At 53.0% G+C, this 17,523-nt stretch overlaps 1 protein-coding gene and 1 long non-coding RNA gene across 2 annotated transcripts; one reads left to right on the forward strand and one right to left on the reverse strand.

Annotated features, from left to right (window-relative positions):
- Positions 1 to 8,299: 8,299 nt before the first annotated feature.
- Positions 8,300 to 9,481, forward strand: LOC114485532 (uncharacterized). The gene is made up of 3 exons (XR_003678944.1): positions 8,300 to 8,464; positions 9,115 to 9,197; positions 9,444 to 9,481. It is a non-coding gene; the product is annotated as an uncharacterized lncRNA (long non-coding RNA).
- On the reverse strand, positions 9,400 to 16,733 carry OSR1 (odd-skipped related transcription factor 1). The gene is made up of 4 exons (XM_024119145.3): positions 16,719 to 16,733; positions 16,274 to 16,507; positions 11,096 to 11,795; positions 9,400 to 10,344 (listed from the first exon to the last, which is right to left on the reverse strand). The coding sequence occupies exons 3-4, from the start codon at positions 11,761 to 11,763 to the stop codon at positions 10,209 to 10,211; spliced, it is 804 nt and encodes a 267-aa protein (XP_023974913.1). The 5' UTR covers positions 11,764 to 11,795; positions 16,274 to 16,507; positions 16,719 to 16,733; the 3' UTR covers positions 9,400 to 10,208.
- Between the last annotated feature and the right edge of the window lie 790 nt (positions 16,734 to 17,523).

Here is a 17,523-nt window from a genome sequence, read left to right on the forward strand (position 1 = left end):
TCACCCCCACGTGATGGTAGCAAAGCATAACCTCCCTCTTCCCGAACCAGCGCAGCAAGTCAGAGGAGACTTGTTGAAATAGATTTTGATAAGATCCAGAGTCTCATGACATAATACCAGAAATTTCAAGGGTACAATTGGAAATTACATGTCAGACCAAGAACCAGGAAAATCTTCACTTGAAAGAGAAAAGATAATCGACAGACATCAACCTCAAGGTGACACAGATGTTGGAATTAGGCAAGAATTTTAAAGCAGCCATCATAAAAATACTTCAGTGGGCAATTATGAACCCCTGAAACAACGGAAAGTCTCAGTAAAGTAATAGAATATATGAAGAAAACCCACATGGCAATTTTAGAATTTTTAAAAATATAAACATTGAACGTTTTAGAAACAGCAGAACAGAGGGGACACAGGAAAGAATCAGTGAAGTGGAAGAGACAATAGGAACTACCTGAACTGAACAACAGAGAGAAAATGGCTGAAAAAAAGTGAACAGAACCACAAAAAGCTGTGAGATGATAACAAAAGATGTAATATTTGTGTCATTGGAGTCTAAGAAATAGAGGAGAAAGAGAACAATGTTGAAAAAAGTATTTGGAGAAATTATGGCTGAACATTTTTTAAATATGGAAAAGAAAGAATAACTGAAATTCTTTCAAATACGGAAAAAGATGTAAACCTACAGATTTAAAAATCTGGGCAAAACTCCGAATGGATAAACCCAAAGAAATCCATACCATGAACCATCATAATCAAACTTCAGACAATTAAAGAATCAAAGACCAAGAAAATATCTTGAAAGCAGCAAGAGAGAAATGACACCTTACATACAGGGCAGAAATAATTCAGTTGATAGCAGATTTCTCATCAGAACCATGGAAGCTGGATGGTTCTAGCACAACCTTTTTCAAGTGCTGAAAAGAAAGAACTGTTAACCCAGAATTCTGTACCTTGCGAAATTATTTTTCAGGAATGAAGGAGAAATAAAAAAATTCTCAGATACAGGAAAAGTAAGAGGATTTTCCACCACCAGACCTACTCTAAAATAATGGCTTTAAAACGTTCTCAAAACACAATGGAAATGATTTAAAAAAAGGAAACTTGGAACAACAGGAAGAAAGAAAGAACAATGGTAAAAGCAAAAACGTGGCTACATAGAATAGACCTTCCCTCTCCTCTTGAGTTGTCTAAATTATGCTTGATGGTCGAAGCAAAAAGCATAGCGTTGTTTGGCCTGCATCTCAATGTATATAGAGTAAATATTTAAGACTATTATGACATAAACAGGGAGCCTAAAAGGAGGTGTCTTAGTTAGTTTGGGCTGCTATAACAGAATACCATCGACTTGTTGGCTTAAACAACAGGCTGGAGGTCCAAGATCAAGGTGCCAGCAAATCCAGTGTCTGGTGAGTTATCTTCCTGTTTTACAGATGGCGGTCTTGTCTTCTTGCTGTGTCTTCACACGGTGGAGAACAGGCAGGAAGGAAGCAAGCTCTCTCATGACTCTTCTTGAAAGGGCACCAATACCATCCATGAGGGCTCTAGCCTCATGACCTAATTACCTCCCAAAGGCCCCATTTCCTAATACCATCTCACTGGGGATTAGGATTTCAACCCAGGGATTTTGGGGTGACACAAACATTCAGTCCATAACAGGGGGTAACGTTTCTACATTCATTCAAAGTGGTAAAATGATGACACCAAGTAGATCTTTGTGGTGATGATATAAATCTATATCTTGATTGTGGTGGTGGTTACAGGAATCTACCCATTACTATTGCTATGTCTGTGAAAAAACAACATAAGAATATACACACATTGTACCAACATTGATTTTTCTGGTTATGATATTGCATTAATCATTACACAAGACATAACCATTGAGAGAAAATGGGTGAAGGATGCATGGAACCTCTCTGTACTATCTTTGTAATACCTGTATATCTACAATTACTTCAAAATAAAAAGTTTTTTTAAAATGGGAAATGGTTCTAGATTAAAAGGTGCGACAGACATACACGCAACAAAAATCTACTTTGATTGGATTATGATTTTTTTTAATTCAAAAGGTTGGAAAGTTTGGGAAAATTTTAATATAGATGGGATATTTGATGATTTTAGATAAAATTGTTAGTTTTCTTCAGTGTGATAGTCATGTTGTGGTTATACAGAATAATGCCTTTATTCCTAAAAGATGTGTGCTGAAGTATTTAGGGATGAAATATAATCAAACTAACTTTCAAATGGTTCAAGGAGAAAGCCAGTGAGAAACAAATAAAACATTGTCAATTGTTGACTCTATGAGGAAGGTATGAGGGTTCTCCTTGTACTATTCTTTCAATTATTTGGTATGTTTGTAGATTTTCATTTTTTAAAAGTTGGAGGGATGGATTGATGGATAGATATGTGAAAGAGCAAGTACAGTAAAATGTTAATTGTGAAATTTAGGTGATGAATAACTGGGTGTTCATTATAAATTTATTTCAATTTTTCTGTATGCCTGGAAATGTTTAAATTAAAATACTGGGAGGGGGAAGCTGAGGGAACATATCAAACCCCAATGCCCTCCCCCAGCACGCCCAATCCTCCCTGGCCCAGTTAAATACATACTTATCATAATTAAAATAAAACTTATCATTTGTCATGGGAAAAAGCTTGCCTGGCTTCCTGGCTGGAGAAACCCTACCAATGCCTTACACTTTTCCCATAGTGGTAAAGTCCCAGGCAGTGCCATTGTCCACACCATCAAACTGAGAAGTCTCCTCTGAGTAATGCTGATTGTCAAGGAGAGACAAACCTGGACAAGACCAGGCTGGGCTTATAGATAATCTGGTTTTCCCAGAAGGTACCCAAAATTTAAAGGCGTTAATGTCCCTTATGTGAGCAGCTGAGGCCTAGGAGTAGTGAGAAGCATGTTGGTGGTGGTGAAGAGCCTAACGAATTTTGGATGATATATGTATGTTGAAAATATACTTATATTGGGGGTATATTTACTTTTAGGGGAAATATATATATTAGAACTACAATAAGAAAACAACTCCCATCATGGTGGGAGTTTATAACACATTAAGTACCAGAGTTAGGAATTAACAGACAAAGAAATGGAAAAATTAAAAAGAATATAGAAGATATGAAACTTATCATTAAAAAAGATGGATTTTATGATACATAGATCGCTATAACAGTTGACAAGAACTCTTCAAGCCATCCCACCCACCTTAGAGTAACTGCTCAAGTATTTCAGTGTCACCTGAAACCAACACAACATTGTAAAGAGTAACTGCTCAAGTATTTCAGCGTCACCTGAAACTAACACAACATTGTAAATACCCCAATAAAAATTAAAAAAAAAATTTCAGGGTCAGCTGATCTCTCTAATGACAAGACCATGGAGACTGTTCCTGATAGCGACAGCATCACGCCGGCTCTGGTTCTTGGCCTACTGCAGACCTACAGGAGGAGCTACGTATGCTGTGAGATACTGAAGATATTCTGAACTCTGACTGCACAAAGACGCTCAGCTTCTGACCCAGGTCAATAAAAAGTGAACCAATCTTCCAAGTAAATCTCATTATTTAAGGCAAGGTCCGTATTCTCTTGAAGCTCATTCTCCCTCTCTGGTCCTTGGAGTGGCAAAGAATCTAGCCATTCCTGCCCCATTTCCTCTAGTTTTCTTTCATGTCCCCTGTAAAGTTTCTCATCTCATGCCACCACCTACCTACAGGCTCCAAGTGGTACCCACTGCTGTGAATGACAAAAAGCAATCCATCCCTGCACCTGTCATGACAAAACTCCTTATCTTATCTCCCCAGCAAAAGAGTTCAATCAAACCAATCATTAAAAATAAATTAATTATGCTTTATACCTCCCTAGAGATTGCTGAGCTAAATGAGCTAGCTAAGTGTTTGGAAAGAAAAAAACAAAACTCTCAGCCGATTCATCCCATCTTACATCCATCTCAAACCATCCCACTTTTCTGGGTTAGTCCTTCTATATTCTTATTGCTGGAGCTGGAACCAGCACTGGCCAGGAAAAATGGCCAAGAATGGAAGAACAGATAAATGGATGAAGAAGATGTGGCACATATATACAACGGAATTACTACTCAGCCATTAAAAAAAAAGAAAGAAAAAATGCCATTTGCAGCAAGATGGATGTAACTAGAGATTATCATACTATGTGAAGTAAGTCAGAAAGAGAAAGGCAAATACCATATGATATCAAGCATACGTGGAATCTAAAATATGACACAAAACGAACCTATCTACGAAACAGAAACAGACTCACGTATATAAAGAACAGACTTGTGGTTGCCAAGGGGGAGGGGTTGGGGGAGGGATGGAGTGGGAAGTTGGGGGTAGCAGGTGTAAGCTATTATATACAGGATGGATAAACAACAGGGTCCTACTGTAGAGCACAGGGAACTAACTATATTCAATATCCTATGACAAACCATAGTGGAAAAGAATATTTTTTAAAATGTATACATATGTATAACTGAATCACTTTGCTGTACAGCAGAAATTAACACAACATTGTAAATCAACTATAGTTCAATTTTTAAAAATGTAAAAAAAAAAATGGCAATAGATGCCAGGGCTTAGGCGGCTGGGGGGTGACAGAAACGTTCCTGCAAATATGTCCATGTGATAATATTGTGTGTGTGACCAGCATCTCTGTGGGCTAGGACACTCTAGCACAAGTCAGAGGAAGCACATTTCCAAAGGAGACTACAGAGGGAGGTGTGTTCAGAGTGAAAGACCCCCTGCTACTTATTCAGTGACACCTGCCACATACATAGGCCCCTGCCCTGCCCCACACCTCAGTCTGCCCCCGGGGTGATTTTTTTTCTCCCTAAGCATATGCCTCAAAGGAGTGGTGTGAATGGGGCACTTACATTTTGTCACCAGACTTCCTCTCTCAACCAAACATAATGATAATCTGTGAACTGATTAATCCATCTGTCTCCATGGAGTTTAAAAAAAAAAAAGTCTTCTTTCCAGTTTTCCAGAAGGTTTCAAGACCACCAGTCCAGGTCAGATACCCTTCTTCCATCCCACTTCAGGATCCCTGGGCTATGATAAAGCGAAGATGAAGATTCTCCTAGGAATAAGGCAGCTTGGGAGGCAGGCTACTTCAGGAGGCTGAGCGAAGCTTTTCTCATAATACTTTTACACGGTGCTTCAAAAATGCCCAAGTTGTTCTGCAACACATTAGGGTCCAGTTTTTGGTTCAAGCAGTTAATAAATGACTGAGAAAACATGTATGACTTTGACCTCTACATTAACTGAATGAGGTAAGTGGGAAGAGTATTATCACCATTATGAGGCTCAGAGAAGTGTAGGTACTTTGCCCAAAGCTTGTGAGCGCAGGAAAACCTAGAACTGGATCTTCAGGCCTCAAAGGAAATACAGCTTCTAATTCCTCCTGTGCCACTGACATGAGGTTTGATCCCCATGAGATATTAACCTCATGTCCCTTGTGAATTTTTCATCTGAAACACGCAAACTGGGCCCAACCATCAGTGTGGCCCTAGAGGTGGCCCCAAAAGCCGGGCTGGACGCGTAGGGTGGGTGACCAAGCCTGCGCCTCTAAGAGCTCCGCCCCGCCGGGGGCTCGAGACCTCTGCCTCAGAGACCCTGCCCGAAAAGGCTGGGGACGCACGGGACTTTCTGATCTAGGGCAGGGTCCGGCCGCACCATCCCTGCCGGCTCGAATCCCAGGGATCTCCGTCGGACCACGGCTGCGCCGGATTCGAGACGCCAAAGGAACTCCAAGGGTCTCCAGCCCGCATTAAACCCGGAGCTGCCCTCTTCTCGTCGGCATCTCTGGCGCTCACACACGCCAACAGCTGGATGTGCCCGCCGGGCCGGTGTTACCCCGAGTTTGTGATCCCTGAAGGCGGGACACAGAAGTCGGAAGCCACAGCCCGCGACCGCCTGGAGACACCGCGCCCCCGCGCCAACTGCTCGTGATGGTGAGCTCCGGCTGCGCCTGCGCGCCGGGCCTGCGCAATGGGCGGGGAGGCGGACGGGTGGGGCCAGGTGGGCGGGGCGAGTACCCCAAGGCAGCTGGTGCTTTGAAACCCTAGGGCAGGGAGACTGTTCTAAACCACCAGATCTCGGAGGCGGAAGCTGCTGGGCACCCTCCTTCACTAAGGGCACCTGCCAAAGCTTCGGTTCTGCGGATGCTGTCGGTGGGGACGAACCAATTCTTGGCGCACCTGTGGGCAGGATTTGAGGGGCGGGACCGGGAAATGTGGTAGCAATAGTGTCACTGCTCCAGGTGTGGCCCATCTGTGACGTCATGGAAGTACGTAAATGAGATACCGATGTAGACGTCGCGGATCCCTTGCGCTTTTGCCAAGGCCTGTGTGACATCACTGTGTCACCGGGAGGATGCCCTGACGTCACAGTGCCATAATGTTCTGGGAGGTGGGATGGGACGCCTTTGAGCCGGTTCTACGGACGCCAAGGTTCCAGGGGAGGGGGTGGGGATGATATCACAGGTCCCACGTTCTTGCAGATGAGGTGCCGTCCAGGAGCCCTAGACCATCTTACTGCGTTTCTCCCTCCCCCCAGGACCCTATACTAGCCCTGAATCCCGAGACAAGGAGGTAAGCGGGAAAAAGGCCCTTCGTGCGCCCCAAACCCCTAGCTGCATTCCGGAAGGAGGGGGTAGAACCTGAACTCTTCCTCTAGGAAGAAGCCCCCGCGGGCTGTTCTTTCCCCCAGGGCTCTCCTGTTCTCCTCCCAGAGCGAGCGCTAGGAAGCTCCAGGCTGCGCCGAGGATCTCTCGCGCCTTCTACCCGCCCAGTAGAGAAGTCCAGCCGGGTAGCTGCCCCACCTCCTGCGCTAGAGATGAATCGCAGGCCTAGCAACTTTGGGAAGGGCCCCAGCCGAACTCTCCTTTCCTCTCGAAAACCGGCCTGAGTCACGCTGGGCATGTGAGGCCAAAGGAAACTTCATGTCTGAAAACGGGGGGGTGGGGGGATGGTTCAGAATCTTCCAGAGGTGTAGCAGGAAAAAATTGGCCACCTATAGAGTGGACAGGCAATAAAACCCACCCAGCATTTCTGACTGTCTCGTTGCCTTTTCATGCGACCCACAGAGTAGGATCAGGGAATTGTAGCCTGTGTGGGGTCTGGTGGTCCGCGACCCAGGCTTGCCCTTCCATTTGCAGTCGCTGTTACTGCAGTCTACGAAATCACTGCCATGAGGATAGACTGCAGCCAGCTACGCTGATAAGTGGCTCCTGCGTCCACCAAGATGACAGAGGCATTGAGAACAGGCTGGAGGTCTCTGGGCAGCACCGTGTCCCACTCCCACCCCATCCCCCAAACCTCTGCGCTTAGGAATTCATTCTTCCAAGGACGCACACTCGGTACTGAAAGTCTCTCCGTGGCAGGGCCTGGGGATGGAGGGGCGGGGATTCATGGTATCAGAGGTGGGTGGGCCAGAAAGGAAAGCCTCCTGGCAAACCTCCCCATTTCACAGTCCTTACTAAGTCCTTGAGTTCGGGCAGAGGTTCTTTGTGTCCTGGGGAGGTGGGAGGTGGTGCAAAGTGAGGGACACGGGGCAGCAGCAGTCAATCCCTGAGGAAAATGGACTCCCCAAAAGAGTAAAGGAACCGAGTGAGGCACTCTCTCAGGTCCTCAGAGGTGATCAAATCTCTCGGTAGTGGAGCGTGTGTGTGTGTGTGTGTGTGTGTGTTTGTGTGTGTGTGTGTACCCACGCCCTGTCCTCATCTTGGAACAATCACTTAAACGGGCGAGTAAAGGAACAGATGTGGATTTTCCCCTGGGGCGCTAACACAAGTCGCGGCCAAGTGTGACCCATACCACAGCCTGCGCTGCCTGGGCCCAAGCCGTCGAAGCCCAAAACCCACTGACTAACCCTCCCTCGAAGCCCAAAACCCACTGACTAACCCTCCCTCCAGATGCCCAGAGGCCACAGTTCTCTGGGATTCGGGCTCCGCTCTCTCCTGGGGCGAGTCCTTTTGGACCGGAGGGGTAAGAAGGCTTGGGCTCTTGCTTCACTAGCGGAGATCCCATAGGCCGGTCCAGAACCGGCAGCGCCCCGCCCCTCGTTCTCAGTGGGTCCTGGGACCAGTCAAGAAGGTTTGGAGGGCAAGACCAGATGCAGACAGGACCTACGGCGGAAGTTACTCGGGGTTGCGGGCAGGACACAGCGAGGTGCCCCGATTCCTGGGCCGCCCCTCCAGGCCGGTCCAGCAGGGGGCAGCGTGGCTCCGAATGCTGAGGGCAGGACCCGTCCACGCCGTCCCGGCCAAGGCCACAGAGAGAAGTTGGGTTCCCGCACCGCCGAGTTCAAGCCCGCCGAGGGCGGGGAGGCATTCCCAGAGGAGGAGAGGATGGCGCAGCGAAAGGCTAGAGCGTTTTAACTCCTGCAGCCCCGGCACACGTTTTCAGACCGAGGATTGGTGGTCCCTGTTGCAGGTAAGCTCGGCCCAGCTGTCTCCGCGGCCGCCGAGCGCCGGGCACAGAAGCCCGAGAGGCTGCGCTCGGCTCGGGAAGGGCCGCGGGCGCCACCGCCTGAGCCGCCGCGCCGTCAGGATGCTGGAGCTGGGGGAGCCCCGCCCCGCCCCAAGCTGGAGAGCCCCCTGCAGCCTGGCCTCTAATTGTGGGAAAACTAGGCGCCCCAGGGAAGGTTCAACTTGTGGAGGGCGGACTCAGATTTCTCCTCCGAAGCTCCCCGGGCCTCCCAGGGCGCCCGCCCCCGCCATTCCTGACAAGGCTTTAAAACGGCAGGAATCTTTGCGGACGTGGAGCCGGGATCCGGGCAGGGGACAGGCCCCAGCCAGAGAATTGTGTCAGGGGGCTCCTAACGGAGGGCGGGATGTAGTTTTGGGGCTCTGGGGAGGCAGCGGTGATTATGTATTTGTAGCCGCGTATTGGGGCCCGGGGGACGGTACTGGTCTGAGGCAGTCGGTGAGGGCGCTTCCTTCCCTCCCCAGTGCAGCAGCAAGAGACCAGGAGGGAGGCTTTTCGTTGGGGAGGTGGGTGACGTTCTCTTCCCTTGGTGGACCCTAAGCGACCCCGACACCCGGAGATGTTGGGATTTCTCACGGCCGATGTATTGGCCGCAGGCTCGGCTTCTTTGTAAACTCGGAGCCCTTCGGAGATGAGGACTGGGGAGCCTGAGACCCTAAGACCAAAGTGGAGGAGAAAAGTAAGAAAATAAATATGGGCGGGGTCCGAGGCTGACCAGCACCGGGAGAGAGGAGGGCTGCTCCACCCGTCCCAAACCGCTGACGCTGATTAGGGGAAAGTTGCTGAAATGGGTCAGGTCGGCTTGGGCAGCGAAACCCCGCTCCTCTCAAAGAAAGGAGCCGTCCGTCCTGCAGTTGGGAGGGAAATTACCCATCCTGCAATGCCTGTAAAATAACCGTTTATTTAATATTTTTAAAAACTCCAGTGATAAATGTCCGTTACCGATCGTCAGCATAAAGTGCCAATCGCAGTACATCGTCCTGCTCCTGGGCTTCTGCTCGCTCGCGGTGATGCGGCCGCGGAGCAGGGGAGCCGGGGGCCGGGCGCCCTCCAGCCCCGGGGCCCGAGGCCCTCGCCCCTCCGTCGGAGTCCGGGGGCCCACCGCCCGCTGCGCGGCAGGAGCTGGGAGGGGCGCTCCCCGGCCCCGCGATCCTGGGGCCCGGCGGCTGAAGCAGATACAGGGATTACACTTTTGCAGGCTCCCAGGGGTGGGGTTGGAGGCGGGAGGAGGGGTTGGAGGCTACGAGAGAGCACAGAACTTCTTTTCCTCTCCCTTCTCTCTCCGCAGTCAGAGTTACAAGCTTATATGGTCAAAGAGAAAAAAAAAAAAAAGAATAAAGAAAACGTATAAAATAACAATAGAAAAAGTAATACTTCTGGGAGAGGCGCCGCTGCGGCTCCGCGAAGCTTTCGGTCTTTTTTTTTTTAACGCAGTTTCCCTTCCGCCACGTGAGTACCTCCTTTTGGCCAAGAGTTTAGCCGCGTCCTGGGGGAGCCGCCCGGGCGGCCGGGGTCACGGCCCGGGGCGGGGCTCTGGAGTTCCGCGTGCGCCCGGGCCCCGGGGGACGCGTTGGGATGGGGGAAGGTCCCGGGAGGCCCTCCCGCTGTCCGCCAGAGTCGCCTTCGGCTTCTGGTCCCTCTGGAAGAGGGGGCGGCGTGACCCAGGGTCCGGGTGCCCCGGAGGCTCTATTTAGCATTTGATCTTGGAGGTTTTGAGCTCCTTCACCTGTGAGTGTAGCGTCTTGTGGACAGCGAGAGTCCTGGACTGGCAGAATCCTTTCCCGCACTCTTGACACTTGAAAGGCTTCTCTTTGGAGTGAATATATCTGAGGGCAAAAACAGACCGAGAATTAATCCTTGCAAAATGACGCAATGTTACAAATATTAGAGATAGTTATCCAAAATCCCCTCCCACTGCAACGAGGAGCTTGCCCTCAGAAGAAAGGAGGTTTGGGGGTACCTAGTGTGGAGCAGGGCAGTGCCGAGTTTGGGGATGGAGTAGGGAGGTGAAGGAGACACCTCGGTCTGAGCCGTGCACAGGTCCAGCTAGGCCGACCCCTGCCTTCCTGACCAGGGGCCAGAATGGCCTCCTTATAAGGCCTGAGTCAACACCGAAGGTGAGTGAGGGGACCTGGGTGGGACCATTTGCTGGAGCTGTGCTGTCCCAAACGGTAATCACCAGCCACGTGTGGTTATTAAAATTCAAACTAGGTAAAGCTGAAAAGTTAGTTTCTCAGCTACACTAGTTGCCCATTTCAAGTGCTTGATTGTCATTTGTGCCACGTATCACTTTTCATCATCGCAGAAACTTCTATTGCACAGCGCTGCAGATGGAGGAAGCTGTGCGCGCCTGTCTGGAGCTTGGGTCCTATTCCTCGCATGTTCTCTCCACCCATGCTCCAGGAACCCATCCCTGAGCTTTGTTGGTTTCCTTCCCGATTTGGGGGAATCCCAGAAACTTAGGAGGCTTGGGACTCGGTAGGGGGGTGGGTCTCCTGAAACTCGGCATTAGGGAGGAGGCTGGTGAGGACAGAAGCAGACAGCCAGCTCTCTTCTGGGCCACCCGCAGTACTGCACCTGTGGTCTCGTAGGTGGTCTTGCCTCCGGAAGGCTTTGTGGCAGATGTCGCAGGTGTAGGGCCGCTCGTCTGTGTGCGTCCGCTCGTGGATGAGGAGGTTGTAGGACTTAGTGAAGTGGCGGCCACAGAATTTGCAGACGAACTCCTTCTTGGTTTTGGAAGGCAGGCGTCCCCTCGTGGGCTTCTTTTCTGGGGACAGCTTGGTCACATCCAGGAGGGCGCCCAGCCCACCGGCGGGGGACCCGGGACCCTCTCCCCGGCCCAGCTTGGACGGATCTTCTTGCGTGGCCGCCAAGGCCAGGTTGGCAAAATCAAAGCGCGGCTTGGCCTTGAGCGCCGCGGGGCCGCTGCCTCCAGCGGTGATCTCGGGCTTGGGCTGGATGACGTGAGGGAACCAGGGGAAGGCAGGCAGCTGGAAGCGCGCGTCCACCAGGCTGGACACGGCGCCGGGCACTTTGGAGAAAGAGGACCGCGGCAAGTGCATCGCGGGGTAGCCCAGCGTCCACTGGTGCAGGTGCACGGCGTGCAGCGCACTGAACCCATACAGGTTGGGCAGGTGGTCCGAGGGCACCGTGGGCAGGCCGTTCACTGCCTGAAGGAAGGAGTAGTTGGTGAGCTGCAGAGATGGGTGGATGGGCACCGGTGCTGGCAAGGTTTTGCTGCCCATGGCCGTAGTTGCAGTATGTTCTCAATCTCGATCTGCAAGGAAAAGAAGAGGGGAGGGGAGAGGAACAGACAAGTTCAGGGTAAGTGCCCTCCTTCTGAGTTCTAGCCCAGCCACACCTTCTCTGTCCCCCAGAGCCAGAGCTGGGAACCTAAGACCCCACCCATGGAGCTCACTGCCCTCACCGAGAAGACAGGAACCCTCAAAATTGCAGGACTCCTTCCCACTGGCCTCCAGCAGAGACACACAACTTGACACAGAAACCTAACTAAATCCTATGCCATGCGACCAACTTAAAATGAGTCTACAGTGTACATGACACTGAGAAAGGCATAAGCACAGGGAAACTGTCGTGTAAAGACTTACATCCAGGCAAGCCTGAGTCAACAGAGAATTACACTCTCCTGTAAAGATAACAGAAACTTGGAAGCCCACTTACACATTCATGTGCAGATAAACAAATACAGAAGTGCACGCTGACAGATAAACACAGACTCACACATTCTGAAGCAGAGTTGACAACAAGGTGCAAAGATAAACTGCGACAAGACAAGCGGTATTGTGCTACTAAACAAAATGCAGGGAGGAGCGCGCGCGCACACACACACACGGGATCACACCGCACCTGAAAGAGCTCCAGAGACAGACAGCACACATCAAACGCCCACAAATCTGCACATCTCCGAGCTCCTGTGCATTAAGCTCTACTAGCGGATCATCAGTTTGGCTTCTAGAAGCCATGTCACCTTTCTCCTTAACAACTCTCAACACTGACCTCAAATTTGCTTCTCTGTATCACTATTAACGAGCCCCTTTGACACCACCCTCTCTGCAGCTCCCTGCGGACTGACTCCCTTCCATAGCCCTTGGGGATCACCTTTGTTTCAGCAAGGACGCTAACAGCCATGTTTATTTACTCACTCAAACATCTGCAGTCATGTACAAGGGGGCTTCAGTGCCCTCCCTACCCCATCGGAAAGGGGGGCAGGGTCTTGGGGCTCTCAGGATGTTTGTGCGTGTGGTGAACACCCCCTCCCCGGCAGGTGGGTTTGCCTATGAGTAAGAGCATTGAGGCTGGGCCTCAGCTGCTGTGGGCTACGCACCCTCCAAATGCAAGGCCAGGGAGCTTGAGCAAAGCCAGAGGGGAGTCATACTGATGTGACAAGCAGTCTCCTGGCCTTCTTGACTCTAGGTCGGGGTCCCTAGCCTCCGTGGACAGGTCTAGACTCGGCAGACAGACCTTTTACGTCTGTGCCTCCCAGACACTCCTAACTCGGGTCTGTCCAGCGGAGGCAAAAACAGGGAGAAAGAAAGGTGAAATTACACAGAAGACCCTGGGAGGCTCAAGTGCCGAACTCCATCTCAAGAAGTCACTGGGGCGCAGGGTGCTTGGGACTCACTTCTCCTTGCCTGTCTCAACCCCCTGCCTCCCACTTCTCCCTTTACTCCTTATTTCCCCTCTCCTCTTCCTCAGATCTTTCTTCCAACCTGCAGCAGGTCCCCATCCCTGGGCTTCCCAGGCCCCTGCTCTGTTCCCGCCTTCACAGCACACGCTGACACCACCCAGGCAGCTTCTGAAGCCTAGCTTACCCCCAGCCCAGGCCCCTCAGGCTCAGGCTGCCTTTCACTACAGGGAAGCTTTTAATGTGTGGGCAGTGCCCGTGCTGTTCCCAGGAGGACTGAGGACAATGCTGACCTAGAAGCCCTTCCCCCTGGAAGCTGTTGGGGAAGGGCACTCTCTGTGTGGTGGGCCCTAAGGAAAGAGGCTCTGCTGGGGGTGGAGGGAGCAAAACACCGAGAGCCGGCAGAGATGTCCTCGCGCAGGTTAAATCGAATGAAAACCAAGTCGGACCGCAGCAATTAATTCGGCCTGGGGCTCAGGGAGGTACAAATCTGGGTGGGAGCGCGGAGCGAGGACCCCGGTGGCGGAGCCGTGGCCTCTGCAGCAGTGTTCTCCGTTGCGTCGATCACGGGGCGGGCCAGGGACAACCCGAGACCCTCCTACAGCGTTGAGACACAGCGAAGCAAAATACGAATTGGGCCAGAGAGAAAGCTGGAGCCTGTTTGGGTTGGGAAGGGGGAGGGGGGAGAAAGAGGAGACGCCTCGCCGGCTTCAAAGGTCTGCCCAGAGTTAGGCGAGGTGCGCGCTCTTTGATTTGCTGTCACCTCTCCTTCCCCTCCCTGCGCTGGAAATCAGATCCTTATCTCTGGCTCCCCGGGGCCCGCAGGGCGCCGCCCGGGCCTCCACTCGCCGCCCTAGTGCTCGGCCTATATCCCCGGCGACGTGCAGGGTCGGGGACCCCACCAATGCCTCGTGTACTAACCTGGCCTCTCCTCGCCCGCCCCCAGGAGCAGAGACCTTGGGCTCGGTGAGGGGAGGGGGCGCCCGCAGCCGACACTGCTCTTGGGGGCCAACCTTAACGGGCTATCCGCCCAATCTTGTTTCCCCCAACACTCAATTTCTTTTGCTCAGTGGCGCAGCCAGTTTATTTTCTGCCACATTCCGAGGGCAGGGTTCCCCAGGCCCTCGTCAACGATTTTCCCGGGGACGAAATTCGTTCGAAACGTGGCTCTCTGCACTAGCAGTCCCAAGAATGGGCCGAATTCACTATCCGGTTCCAGGCAGTCAGCTAAGAGAAAAACACAGCCTCACACTCGCCTGTCCCGCCAGAGAGGATGAGCAAACGCCCGGCCCCGCTGGCTCCCGTGGCCCTGACACCGGAACCCCAGCGTGAAGGCTTTAGATCTTTAAAAGCGAGAGGAAACACCTCTCCCCAGGCCTCAGGCCCGGCATCCACTCGGCAAGGAGCTAGGACCTCGGGACCTGGGAGGTGCGGGTAAGGGTCCTGACCACGCGCAGCAAACGCCATTCGCGCTTCCCAGCCCGGATCCCCGCGCTGTGCAGACACTGTTTCCCTCGTGCGGTAGAGCGCCAGTCCCGGGTCTGCAGCCAACCCTATGCTGGGCATTAATGAAGTGTGCAGAGTCTATTAAAGCAGTTTATTCGGGGCTAATTGAGCGTGAGCGAGTTAACTGCTTGCATTAATGAGGACAGAGCGAGCTCCATGAGCTTGCGCCTGGAGGAGTCTAGCATCAGCCCCAGAAAATCATCCTTGACACAGAATCCCCATCACGTGTGGTGACCGGCCTCCGGACCCCTGGCGAAAGGACTGACCGGCACGGGACACTTCTGTTTAATCCTCCCAACGAACGAGATCGAACGAACCCTTCGGCTACGCGGCCATCACCCCTGCATTTAAACGCCTGCTGCGTCCTCAGCGATCTGCTCCCCAGTCTTACTGAAATCGCAATTACTTCATGGAGCCTCGGATAGAACGTCTACCCACTGGTCGCCCTCCATCCGTTCCCCTCGCGTCCTTGCCAGCCCCTCTCTTCTCTAGGAGGCCATGAACCTGAGAGATTAACTAGCCTTGCACGTGGTTTCTGTTCCCAAGAGCCAGCGCGCAGCTCTTAATCCGGGTGAAATTTACCAAATTGTGGCAACAAAGAAACCCTCGCAGCTACACTATACTCCACGAGCCTACCCCGCTACTGGCCGAGCTGCTGAAAGACGACTGGGTGTGGGTTTTCATTCCTCTTATCAGAGAAATTTGGGGGGAGAAATTAGTTCAGCAGGCAGTCCGTCACATCTTTCCCTCTCTCCTCCGGCTCCCACCTTTCCCCCTGAAGGGAGACAGGCACGCGAGCAAACGAATCCTTCCCTTCCCAGCCCGAAACTGAGGACACCCGCGGCTCCACAGTGTTTCCGCTACTGCGGCGTGCGGGTCTCTGATTGGGAAGTAGTGTTCGCGCCCCCTGCGTGCTCCCCTGCACCGGGACAGTCGCGGGTGACGCTCCAGGCCTTGACCGCACAGAGCAACCATCGGATAGAGAACACCCCGAAGGCAGAGCGCAAGTGCGAGGCGGCGTCAGGCACGCGGCCCTGCGCTCCCGGGTCGGGCCGGCCTCGTACCTGAGCGCAACTCGGCCAAAGACAAACGCTCACGAAAGCGGGACCCGGCGGGGGCATGCACCTGTCCCTGGCGCGGGCGCCTGCGGCTGTAGCCATCCATCCACTCCCTCTTCCTTCTTCGTCAGCTAAGGCAGGTCAGGTTGGGCTAGGCGCGCGTCTCGGGAAAGTCTGTGCCCGCTGAAGTTGCTTCGGTTTCTTAGAAGGGGGGGCCACAGGCTGACTTCTGAAGTCCGCGGGCACCTCTCCTGGGATTCCGCGAAGCCGGCCGCGCTGGGGGCAGTAGTGGGGACCCGCCCCCTCATTCCCCCGGGGTCAGAGGCCGAGGACCCCTCACGCGAAGCCCCTGAGCCAGCACCCACAACCGCCCAGGACTGCAGCTGCTCTCGCTTTCACAATGGTCCTGCAGCCTTCGTTTCGCGAGAGGAGCTTCTTTCTGGGACATAGAGAGAGAGAGGAGACACCCGCCGATCGGTGACAGGGGACCCGGGAGTCCTGCCCGCATTCCCCTCGCCGAGCCCGGGCGCCCAGGGCTGCAGTTACCTTATTCCGCTGCGGTCCCGGCGCTGCGCGCGTCTCTGGGGCTCCCGCTGCGGGGGACCCGGGAAGCCAGAGGCGCTAGATTCCACAGCGTCCTGGCCCCTCTCCGGCTGCGGGGACTCCGAGCGCCCGACACGCGGGAGCGCTCAGCGGCCCCGGAGTCCTGTCCGCCCAGGGATGGTGAACTTCTCTCGGGGCTCCTACGTTGGGTCTGAACCCGGTGCAGCTGAGAACGTACTGGGGAAGAGACCGAGCTCCGACTCACTCACCCCTTAGCACCGAGCCGCCTACTTATTTTAATCCACCACCCTCCCTCCTCCCTCCCTCCCCCCTCCTCCTCCCCTCTCCCCCTCCCCCCTCCCCTTGCCTCAGGATTCCTCCCTCCCTCCCCTGCCCCCCTAACCATCCTGCCCTGCGCATGCGCACTGAGAGAGAACGTTTTGCTGACCCGGCCAGCCGACTGTGGCAGCGGCGCTCGCTTGGCCCCGGCCTCCCGCGAGCTGCGTCCCCTGTTCTTCAGTCCTGTGCGACCCTTTCTGCGTTGTTAGGCCCACGAGGTCCCCCCAGGCGCGCTAGAGGAAAAACAACGTCTAGCAGAGGAAACCGGGCTGAAACCGCGCATTTCGCAGTCCCCTGCCTTGGAGCCTAGGACACAGCCTGTGCAAGGTCGGGGTAGGCGGGGAGGGTGCGTCGGGATCCTGGCGCCTTAGTTTGGGCTCCAGCGCACCTCGGCCCCTGCTGGCTGGCCTCTTCTCCCAGAATCCCTTCTGGCGTGGAGCATCTCCTGGACATCCGAGAGTGCGCTCGGTTGCCAGGGCGCTAACCCAGACCCCAATGCCTGTGGGTGACCCCAAACCCTGTGTTAGGAGTTCGCTAGAAAGATTAGAGGCGGAGGATGGGGCAAGAAGTCAAGAAAGTTATTTCCCTAGGACCCAAAACCTTCTGGGATTCACACCCTCTAATCATGTATTCGTTTATTTTAGGAGGATGTTTGAGAGTTTGGAGGATGAGCTGCACAGGCACGCGATTCAAGCTGAAAAGTTCTTCAGCTCCAGGACCTTTGAGTCCAAGGGATTGGTTCAGGTGGCGTTTGTGATCTAAGTGAGGGTCAGGGTTTTGGCTGCAAGAAATTCTGTCTTCACTGCTTATGCTTTAAAAAGGAGAGTACTTGTACCTTCTTCACTGCCTGGCTCTAAAAGCTGACCTCCAGCTGACCCCAGCCCAGATCCCTCCCCGCCATCTCTCTGGAACAG

Source organism: Physeter macrocephalus, unplaced genomic scaffold (assembly GCF_002837175.3).
Source record: "Physeter macrocephalus isolate SW-GA unplaced genomic scaffold, ASM283717v5 random_1431, whole genome shotgun sequence".
Taxonomy (NCBI): Eukaryota; Metazoa; Chordata; class Mammalia; order Artiodactyla; family Physeteridae; genus Physeter; species Physeter macrocephalus.

What these genes read in the sequence shown, in the direction of transcription:
- OSR1 (XM_024119145.3), bottom strand. Translation starts at nt 11,763, where the DNA reads ATGGGCAGCAAAACCTTGCCAGCACCGGTGCCCATCCACCCATCTCTG. An exon ending in GACCACCTACGAGACCACAG is followed by an intron (nt 10,345 to 11,095) that starts GTGCAGTACTGC and finishes TTTTGCCCTCAG; the next exon opens with ATATATTCACTCCAAAGAGA.